Source organism: Lactuca virosa, chromosome 1 (genome assembly GCF_052849685.1).
Source record: "Lactuca virosa cultivar CGN04683 chromosome 1, Lactuca_virosa_CGN04683_v6, whole genome shotgun sequence".
Taxonomy (NCBI): domain Eukaryota; kingdom Viridiplantae; phylum Streptophyta; class Magnoliopsida; order Asterales; family Asteraceae; genus Lactuca; species Lactuca virosa.
Window position 1 is genome coordinate 100,397,382 of NC_136426.1, and position 11,666 is coordinate 100,409,047.

General features: G+C 39.4%; 1 protein-coding gene across 1 annotated transcript; it reads right to left on the reverse strand.

The window, feature by feature from the left end:
* Positions 1 to 224: 224 nt before the first annotated feature.
* Positions 225 to 11,051, reverse strand: LOC145118003 (ethanolamine-phosphate cytidylyltransferase-like). Its single transcript, XM_079054177.1, has 4 exons — positions 10,678 to 11,051; positions 699 to 835; positions 430 to 614; positions 225 to 368 (listed from the first exon to the last, which is right to left on the reverse strand). Exons 1-4 carry the CDS (start codon positions 10,989 to 10,991, stop codon positions 225 to 227), a joined length of 780 nt encoding a protein of 259 aa, XP_078910303.1. The 5' UTR covers positions 10,992 to 11,051.
* Positions 11,052 to 11,666: the final 615 nt, after the last annotated feature.

The window sequence follows — 11,666 nt, forward strand, 5'->3', positions numbered from 1 at the left end:
TTTATATACTATTCTATGAGAATGTTACACTTATTAATAACAAAGAAATACAAATATATAAATCATTCTACCAGAATATACTATTATTCTGCTAGAATAATCCATTCTTTTTGGAAGATTGGTGGTCATTGTTCATCTTCATCCCGTAGAATGTTCATCTTCAAGATTCTATTCTGACATAATCGGAATTCAAGATTCCATTCCAGTAGAATGTTGTAAGTCTCTTATGTACCATTCCCAGCCAAGAAAACAAGAACATTCTTCTTCTTGATTTCATGTATACCTGCAAATGAGAAATACAACCACTCATTGTTATTGCTTAATCTTCTTTCCATGGCAATTTCAAGCAATAAACACCACATCGAATTCTGTCAAGCAAAAAAAAAACAAGAAAATAATTATTATTATTATTATTAGTAGTAGTATTACCTTTTCATTGGAAAACTGAACAATCCTGCGAGATGTAGGAAGAAAATGAGAGACACGGGTCCCACTTCCTGAACCAACATCATCAAATTTCTTCTGGCCATGGCCATGGCTAAACTGTCTTTGCAAGGAAGCATGACTAGGGCTATCACCACTTGTCCTCTCCCTTACACATAAAAGCATCCTCCCTGTATTTAACCAAATATTATAAAAACTAAGATAAGTTTTTTGACTTAATCTGTTATGTTATATAGTATGATATATATGCATACCAACAATGTCTGTGCTTGATACTCCTTCTGTTCGTTTTATTTGCTTATATCGACCTGCTTTCTTTGCAAGGGCATATGCGTCAGTTCCATCAGGAAGGACTTCATCTACCCATTTCACAGCACTCACCATAATCATCCTAAGATAAGAAAACAAAATTCAAAACCATATCCAACATTACAATGTCTGGTATAAGTCTATATATGTGACATCCCCAAAATCTCGGCCAGAAAAGACCGGTTTTATTTATGCTTTTAAAAATATTTTCAGAGTAAATCTTTTTCTTTTATTCAAAAGAGTTGCGGAATTTGTCCCAAAACAAAATATGATAAAATAAAGTTTATCAAAGCATTTTATCAAAGATGCATAATCATTTTATAACAATATTCGGGATGTCATGTTCCGATAAACAGACCAAAAGCATAAACAAATATTACAAGCAATTCAACAGTTGAATTCATATAAAGGCTCATAAACAAAACAACTTGATGATTCATCCATCTTATGCCCTTGCGCCACTTCCTGTAATACAAATAAACTGAGTGGGTCAGGCTTGGGAGCCTGGTGAGCATATAGGGTTTTCAACCCGCAATAAATAATTATATTTATTTTTTTACCGACCAACAATAACCCGATTACCCATTCCCGTTATCCTCACTTTACGTCCCTAAAATAACATCTATCTAAAGGGACCTAATCTAGGAAAGTTCATCGGGACGGACATTACTGCTAAGGGGTTTCCTCAACAATAGATGTCCTAAAGGCAACCATGTGGGGGAGTAGAGTACACCGGTGAACACGTCGTTCACAACACCTACAGGTTATGAGCCTGCTAGTGTTCCACTGGACTGCCTAGAAGAGTCCGTGGTCGTCATCCATACTCCGCTAGATGACTAGATCAACAACAACATCGAGGCCTCTCATCTGTTTATCACACATCAACTATCTACCCATGTTCTACCCAACATATTAGTAGATAAAAATATATATTTTTATGCATAGTTTTAAACCTGTAAAGCATGTTCATTTAATATATATTCCACATAACAGATAAGACACACACATATAACACATATTTCATAGATAATATATCATATATATATATATGAGATAGAAGAAAGTGAATATACATTCACACATATAACAACCAAATATACACATCACACATATTTTATAATAAATACTTCATAATATGCGTTAGAAGAAAGTAACTACACACTCACTTGTTCAGAAGATAACCGGACAGCACTACGACTTGTAGAAGTAGTATTCCTCGGTAGTCCTGGAAGATCTTCACAAAAAAACGAGCTTCTCGCGAGCAGAGCTTCGGCTCGAGAGTTGCACTTCTCGGGATCTTCGGGGCTTCAAAACTTGCTTCGGGGCTCGGGAATAATATCGGGGCTTCGGGATATTATTGGCACGCAAACCAAGGCAAAATCTAGAGAGAAAGAATGAAGAATGGCAAGGAAATATGGCTGATCTCGGTCTCTATTTATAGGGGCTGGAAACCCCGATTACGCTGGGCGTAACTTCAAGTACGCTGGGCGTACTCAGTACGCTGGGCGTAATCTCAAAGTACGCTGGGCGTACACGACGTCACTGCATACGTCACCTAGCAGTACTCGATTAGTTGCCGGCTCCTTTTCCTTTTCTCCGGTGTAAAGTAGATTCCTCCGGTCGAACGAATAATAAATAAATAGATAATTAAAAATAAATATTAATTATTTTAAAAACTTTGGAAATTCATATCTTCTTCATATGAACTCCGTTTTCAACGTTCTTTATATCCACGCGTAGGCGGGAACGTAATCTACAACTTTCGTTTAGACTCCGTCGGCTAATTTTGAATTTATTTTAACAGTTATATTTTTAACAGGCCGGGACAGGATTAGTCCGTTAAAAATTCATAACTTCTTCATCCGACGTCCGTTTTCGTCTGTCTTTTTACCGTTGCATTACTATTAACGAGATCTTCAATTCTCGTTTAGGTTGTGTCGGCTAAAAACCGCTCGATCTCAAATCGAGTATTTGGGCTGTATACCGCTAAGCTGAAACTTAGAAAAATCATAACTTCCTCATATGAAGTCAGATTTGGGCATTCTTTTTATGCACGCTTTCGGTTTAACGAACTCTACGACTTTCGTTTAGATCGCTAAGGCTAAAACTCGCTTTATCGTAAATTCACTATTTACGCTTCCCGGTATCGTGTCGGTTCCGTCGTGAAACTTCGTCGGGTCATAACTTCTTCGTTATAACTCGGATTTTGGCATTCTTTATATATTCGGAAACCTCGTCACGACCACTACCACATCCTTCATAGATATCGGGTTTATCTAACATTTCATTTTGACGCTTATTTTTATTCTTTATTATACATTTATAATTAAATAATAAGCACATAAATTCACATAATTCACAAAATACTCAAATATTTCATCTTTATTACATCAAAAGAGTTACAATAGTTGACCTAGACTATTACATCGTCTAAAAATGCTTAGCCCCGAAACCCGGGCGTTACAATTCTCTCCCCCTTAGGATGATTCCGTCCCGGAATCATGCGTCAGCAAACAGATGCGGATAGCGACTCATCATGTCATCCTCTGTTTCCCAAGTGAGATTCGGCCCATTCGAATGTTTCCATCGGACTAGCACTAAGTCGACCATCTTGCGTCGTAACTTCTTAATCTTACGGTCAACAATTGCCTCGGGCTCTTCGATTAGCCTCTTATTCTCATCCATTCTTAACTCCGAGATCGGAATTATGTCGGGAACTTCTCCCGTGAATTTCCTCAGATAACATACATGGAAGGTGTTATGAATACCATCGAGTTCTTCGGGCAATTCCAGCTTGTAAGCTTGGTTCCCAATCTTCTGAAGAACTTTGAACGGTCCAATAAACCTTGGACTCAGCTTTCCTCGTTTCCCGAATCGTATAAGTCCTTTCCACGGTGAGACTTTAAGCAAAACGGAATCCCCAACTTCGAAGGTCATCGGTCGTCTTTTCTTGTCAGCATAGCTCTTCTGACGATCCTGAGCTGCTAACATCCTTTCCCTGATCACCTTCAGCTTCTCAGCAGTCTCATGGACTATCTCGGGGCCCATAAACTGCTTTTCGCCAGCCTCAAGCCAACAAGAAGGCGTACGACACTTTTGTCCATACAAAGCTTGATAAGGTGCCATCTTGATGCTCGAGTGGAAACTGTTGTTGTAGGAAAATTCTACCAAAGGTAAGTGCTCATCCCAGTTACCTTGGAACTCGAGGGTACATGCTCTCAACATATCTTCAAGCGTTTGAATCGTTCTTTCACTCTGACCATCAGTCTGCGGATGGTAAGCTGTACTTAGACATAACTTCGTACCCAATTCCTCTTGTAGACTTCTCCAAAACCTTGACGTGAAACGACTATCACGATCCGATACGATTGTTAGAGGAACACCGTGAAGTCTCACAATTTCCTTCACGTAAGCATTTGCAAGCTTATCCATAGACCACCTTTCATTGGCAGCTATGAAGTGTGCACTCTTTGTGAAACGATCCATGACCACCCAAATCATGTCGTGACCGTTCTTCGTCCTGGGTAGTTTAGTCACAAAATCCATGGTGATGTCTTCCCATTTACCCATGGGTACAGGTAAGGGTTCTAAACTCCCATATGGTTTCTGATGTTGTGCCTTAACTCTTGCACAAGTTACACACTCGGCCACATATTTCGCAACGTCGAGCTTCATCGTCGGCCACCAGTAGTAGGGTTTTAGGTCCCTATACATTTTAGTGCTACCGGGATGAATCGAGTACATGGTCTTGTGAGCTTCTTCCATCAGAAGATCTCTTATTCCTCCAGTCTTAGGTACCCAAATTCGATCTTGGAATACCTTTAGTCCTTGACTGTTTGTACCAAACAGTAATGTTTTTCCCAAACGTTCTTCTTTTCGGTCACTCTTCTCTGAAGCTTCTTCTTGAGCTTCCCTGATACTTTCCACAATGGTCGAGACAACTTCTATTCTCAACGCTCTTGGCCTTTTTCTTTCAAGGTTGACTTTTCGACTGAGAGCATCAGCGACAACGTTTGCTTTACCGGGGTGGTAAAGTATCTCACAGTCATAGTCCTTGAGTAATTCTAGCCAGCGTCGTTGCCTCATGTTCAATTCTTTCTGATTAAAGAGATATTGGAGACTCTTATGATCGGTGAAAAGTTTGCACTTCGTGCCATAGAGGTAATGCCTCCATATTTTTAGAGCGAAAACTACCGCCGCCAACTCCAAGTCATGAGTCGGGTAGTTCTTTTCATGTTCCTTCAACTGTCGAGACGCATATGCGATCACCTTTTCTCTTTGGGTCAAAACACAACCCAACCCAACACCAGACGCATCACTATAAACAGCGAAGTCTTCAACTCCATTGGGTAGAGAAAGTATCGGTGCCTCGCATAGTTTCTTCTTTAGCTTCTCGAATGCTTCTTTATGCTTATCACTCCAAGCATAGGTAGCTCCTTTGTGGGTTAACGCTGTTAATGGACTAGCGATTGAAGAAAATCCTTGGATAAACCTTCGGTGATATCCAGCTAATTCCAAAAAGCTTCGGATCTCCGTGGGACTTTTTGGTTGTTCCCACTGCATTACCGCTTCAATCTTTGCTGGATCGACCATTATCCCTTCTTGGTTGACCACGTGACCCAAGAATTGGACTTCTCGAATCCAAAAATCACATTTGGAGAATTTAGCATACAACTTCTCCTTCTTCAAGACTTCTAACACTTCCCGCAAGTGTCTACCATGCTCTTCTTGGCTTTTCGAGTAGATGAGAATGTCATCTATGAACACTATCACGGATTTATCGAGGAATGGTTTACAAACCCTATTCATCAGATCCATGAATGCTTTTGCTATTGGTGTCGTTCCTGGTAACAAGTCAATACGGAATTCTACTTGTCGATCAGGCGGTAATCCGGGAAGATCTTCGGGAAATACTTCCGGATAATCACACACGACAGGAATGCTCTGTATCACCTTCTTTTCCTTCTTAGCATCGATCACGAATGCTAAATATGATGTACATTCCTTGGTCAAACATTTTCTGGCTTTCATTAGAGAAATGATTCCAGAATTTACCCTGCGTTTGTCCCCATACACCATAAATGACTCTTTCCCAGGCGGGTTTACTTTTACAATCTTCTTTTTGCACAGTATTTCCGCATCATTGGTGCTAAGCCAATCCATTCCCAACACGATGTCGAAACCGTTAAGTTCGATAGGCAATAATTCCTCGTGAAACTTATTCCCGTTCAAATCAATTAAGATGTTTTTCATATGATGGTTAACAGGTACAAACTTGCCACTACCAACTTCGACTAATAAGGCATTATCTAGTCTATCGACAGGCAAAGCTAGCTTTCTACCAAATTCATGCGAAATAAAGGAGTAGTTGGCTCCAGAATCAAATAAAATTTGGGCAGGCAATTTGTTTACGAGAAAGGTACCTGAAGCGACATCAGCTTCTTCCTTAGCAGCTTCCAGTGTCATCTGGAAGGCTCTAGCCTTCGGCTTTGGGGGAATGTTGGGTCTTCCTGCTTCCTTCTTCTTTGGGCAGTCCCTCAAAATGTGCCCCTCCTCGTTGCACTCATAACAGACCTTCTTAGTGAATGTGCATTCATTGGCATAGTGCCCAGGCTTCCCACATTTGAAACAAGTGACCCCTCCGTCGCACTTCCCAGAGTGCTTCTTCTTGCACTTGTCACACCACTTCACTTCGCCTCCTCCACTTCCTTTCGAACTAGACTTTGAGAATTTACCCTTTTTGCTGGACCCCGAGGGTCCGTCAAACTTCCTCTTCTCACCAACCTCTGACCTTTCCAGACCTTTCTCCCTGATCTGGGTCTCAACATTTCTGGCAGCCCAGATGGCGGCTTTCAACGTGGTTGCTTGCTTAACCATTGGACCATAGTCCGCTGGTAGTCCAAAGGCAAACTTATTGACCTTTGAGAGTTCTGTTGGAACTAGGTATGGGATAAGCTTCATTTTCTCCGTGAAACTTGCAGCGTATTCAGCAACGCTCATCTTTCCCTTCTTCAAATTCTGAAACTCGTTAATGATTTCCAGTAGGTCCTGCTCTGAGCAGTATTGCAGTTTCAGTTGTTCCACAAAATCTTCCCAAGACATTTACTCGCTTCTCCCTTGGGCATAGAGTCAGCTAACAGCTTCCACCAACTCAACACGCCAGATTTCAACAACGGGATAGCAAGAGCGGTCTTCTGCCTGTTGCTGCATTCGCAACTTTCAAACATTGTCTCCATTTCGGAGATCCAATCCATAATTTGCACCGGCGTCGGGCTTCCAGATAGACTCGGTGGCTTGGATGCCATGAAATCTTTGTATTTGCATCCACGTCCGTCATTTCCTCCATCCTGGTGGTTTTGCCTAACTATTAGTGGGTTGGCTTGACCAACAGTACCACTGAAGTTTCCACCTTCCGATGACCCTCCATTCACTTCGGGCTCTTCAACTTGGATTGAAAGTTCTTCACGATTTTGTCGAAGCAGACGTCTAGTTTCTTCCATCTGATTATCCAACATCGCCTGAATCATCAATTGTACACCAGCCATCGTTACTGGCTCAGGTGCTGCAGCTACAACAGGTATTTGCTCAATTACAGGTGGTCGATTCCTGTTTTCGTTTGCGTTTCCAGCTCCACTGCGGGTTCTTGCCATTTTGATCTATACCTCGAATAAGGTGAATTTAGATCTTTATTCAGGATAGACGTTTAAATCATCCTTATCTCTCCGAAACGTTTACATGTTAGTTCTAATATCGTAGTCGTACGTTTAGAATCCTAAACACATAAGGTTTCCAGATCCGGTCGGCAACAGACCATAGATCCGAACAAATAACAGCATATAAGGCATAAATCATTTAGCACATAAAAGCATTTTAGGCACAATTCCTAAAATAAGCTAGTGCTCACACCTCACAATCATCGCTTAGCATTCTAAGTTTAAGTCTAGAAATCCTACAAATTCCTAGTTCGCTTAAACTAATGCTCTGATACCAACTGTGACATCCCCAAAATCTCGGCCAGAAAAGACCGGTTTTATTTATGCTTTTAAAAATATTTTCAGAGTAAATCTTTTTCTTTTATTCAAAAGAGTTGCGGAATTTGTCCCAAAACAAAATATGATAAAATAAAGTTTATCAAAGCATTTTATCAAAGATGCATAATCATTTTATAACAATATTCGGGATGTCATGTTCCGATAAACAGACCAAAAGCATAAACAAATATTACAAGCAATTCAACAGTTGAATTCATATAAAGGCTCATAAACAAAACAACTTGATGATTCATCCATCTTATGCCCTTGCGCCACTTCCTGTAATACAAATAAACTGAGTGGGTCAGGCTTGGGAGCCTGGTGAGCATATAGGGTTTTCAACCCGCAATAAATAATTATATTTATTTTTTTACCGACCAACAATAACCCGATTACCCATTCCCGTTATCCTCACTTTACGTCCCTAAAATAACATCTATCTAAAGGGACCTAATCTAGGAAAGTTCATCGGGACGGACATTACTGCTAAGGGGTTTCCTCAACAATAGATGTCCTAAAGGCAACCATGTGGGGGAGTAGAGTACACCGGTGAACACGTCGTTCACAACACCTACAGGTTATGAGCCTGCTAGTGTTCCACTGGACTGCCTAGAAGAGTCCGTGGTCGTCATCCATACTCCGCTAGATGACTAGATCAACAACAACATCGAGGCCTCTCATCTGTTTATCACACATCAACTATCTACTCATGTTCTACCCAACATATTAGTAGATAAAAATATATATTTTTATGCATAGTTTTAAACCTGTAAAGCATGTTCATTTAATATATATTCCACATAACAGATAAGACACACACATATAACACATATTTCATAGATAATATATCATATATATGAGATAGAAGAAAGTGAATATACATTCACACATATAACAACCAAATATACACATCACACATATTTTATAATAAATACTTCATAATATGCGTTAGAAGAAAGTAACTACACACTCACTTGTTCAGAAGATAACCGGACAGCACTACGACTTGTAGAAGTAGTATTCCTCGGTAGTCCTGGAAGATCTTCACAAAAAAACGAGCTTCTCGCGAGCAGAGCTTCGGCTCGAGAGTTGCACTTCTCGGGATCTTCGGGGCTTCAAAACTTGCTTCGGGGCTCGGGAATAATATCGGGGCTTCGGGATATTATTGGCACGCAAACCAAGGCAAAATCTAGAGAGAAAGAATGAAGAATGGCAAGGAAATATGGCTGATCTCGGTCTCTATTTATAGGGGCTGGAAACCCCGATTACGCTGGGCGTAACTTCAAGTACGCTGGGCGTACTCAGTACGCTGGGCGTAATCTCAAAGTACGCTGGGCGTACACGACGTCACTGCATACGTCACCTAGCAGTACTCGATTAGTTGCCGGCTCCTTTTCCTTTTCTCCGGTGTAAAGTAGATTCCTCCGGTCGAACGAATAATAAATAAATAGATAATTAAAAATAAATATTAATTATTTTAAAAACTTTGGAAATTCATATCTTCTTCATATGAACTCCGTTTTCGACGGTCTTTATATCCACGCGTAGGCGGGAACGTAATCTACAACTTTCGTTTAGACTCCGTCGGCTAATTTTGAATTTATTTTAACAGTTATATTTTTAACAGGCCGGGACAGGATTAGTCCGTTAAAAATTCATAACTTCTTCATCCGACGTCCATTTTCGTCTGTCTTTTTACCGTTGCATTACTATTAACGAGATCTTCAATTCTCGTTTAGGTTGTGTCGGCTAAAAACCGCTCGATCTCAAATCGAGTATTTGGGCTGTATACCGCTAAGCTGAAACTTAGAAAAATCATAACTTCCTCATATGAAGTCAGATTTGGGCATTCTTTTTATGCACGCTTTCGGTTTAACGAACTCTACGACTTTCGTTTAGATCGCTAAGGCTAAAACTCGCTTTATCGTAAATTCACTATTTACGCTTCCCGGTATCGTGTCGGTTCCGTCGTGAAACTTCGTCGGGTCATAACTTCTTCGTTATAACTCGGATTTTGGCATTCTTTATATATTCGGAAACCTCGTCACGACCACTACCACATCCTTCATAGATATCGGGTTTATCTAACATTTCATTTTGACGCTTATTTTTATTCTTTATTATATATTTATAATTAAATAATAAGCACATAAATTCACATAATTCACAAAATACTCAAATATTTCATCTTTATTACATCAAAAGAGTTACAATAGTTGACCTAGACTATTACATCGTCTAAAAATGCTTAGCCCCGAAACCCGGGCGTTACAATATATATATATATATATATATATATATATATATATATATATATATATATATATATATATATATATACTTTGATGTTCGGTGATAAGATTACAGACTTTAGACACTATCATGTTTCATTCGGTACTAATCCTAAGCTCACATATAGCCATCATAATCTTGCTAGCTTGAAGAAGATGCAATCAAGGTTGTAAAGGCTCCTCATTTATCATATGATGTGTTCCCTTTTAGTTTACTACTTATTTCCACTCTACTAATGATATCTAAATTTATATAAATGAGAATACATCATTAGACAAGCACCATAAATCATTATCCATGAAAGATTTCCAGAAAAAGAGGTTGTACACCTAAAAACGTACTAGAATTTAAGCAAATGCATCAACTATATACACACTAAAAACAATGCATGCAGCCTAATTTTGAAAGAATCAACGTCTGCATCAATCTCCAAAGTAAACAAAAGAACAACATTGCGCCGAATGGGATCTAAGAGGAACCCTGATAAGGGACAAGGTTACCAATTTACCATGAGACCAACACATAACATTTTTGCAGACAAGGTAATTTGGTAAAAGGAAAAGCAGGAATTTTGATTGAAAATGAAGAGGATGTAGAGAACCTTTCATGAAGAGGGGTAACCGGAGGGCCTTTGTTTGCAATGATTTCAGCATCGCTGACAACGCCAACAATCAATTGATCTCCCAGAGCACGTGCTTGGCAGAGTGCGTTGCAGTGGCCATAATGCATCATATCAAAGCAGCCATCCATGTATACACGAATGGGCCTCTTCTTCTTCCTCCCAACAATACTCAGAGGGGAGAGCTCCGGCCAAGCAGCGCATAACCCCATAACCGATAGCCCTGCCACCAAACCTCCGATCAACCATGTCGCTAGAAACCGCTTCGAGTTCTCTAGACCTGTATTCGAACCCATCTTTTCTGATTCGACACGATTATTCAAGAATCTCTCTCTCTCTATTATGTGTTCGTATTTTGCCCTTTATTCTCTACAATGTGGTTTGGCTTTTCTTTATTCCTTTTTCCTCTTTATATTCTCTCCCCTCTGGATATGCCCAAAATGTAACCACGATGGTCCTAGGTCAGAGAAACAAAATCGAGAAGAAGGAAGATAGAAGGAAGGTGTTTGGGGCGGACGATGGTGGCGACGGCTTTGTATCATCGGCTAGGGCTTGTAATCGGTGGAGATTGAGCGACTCTAGATATAAACCTGGAGAAATTAGATTAAAAGTCAATACCATGATTATAGGGATTATTATTGGAAGTTACTAATCAAATTACTAAATTACCCTTATTTATTTATTTAATTATTTATTTAATTTTGATTGGCCCACATTTATACATACAATAACACAATAATTAGTTTAAACAAATGAACATGGCTCTCTCTCTCTCTCTCTCTCTCTCTCTCTATATATATATATATATATATATATATATATATTAAAACCTAGCATATATATTTAAGAAGAAAAGAAATTTTGAATTTCTTTTAACAAAAAATAAAGAAAAATAGTAAAAAAAAAAACAAACAAAACAAAACAAAATAAGTGAACGATAAATTTTGATTTTTCTTTATTTATTAGACACG

Excerpts from the sequence above, each read along its gene's own strand:
- LOC145118003 (XM_079054177.1), bottom strand. The coding sequence starts at position 10,991 with ATGGGTTCGAATACAGGTCTAGAGAACTCGAAGCGGTTTCTAGCGACA. Across the intron at positions 615-698 it reads ATCAAGCACAGACATTGTTG|GGAGGATGCTTTTATGTGTA; the intron begins GTATGCATATAT and ends GGTTAAATACAG. Across the intron at positions 369-429 it reads TTCAGTTTTCCAATGAAAAG|AATTCGATGTGGTGTTTATT; the intron begins GTAATACTACTA and ends TTTGCTTGACAG.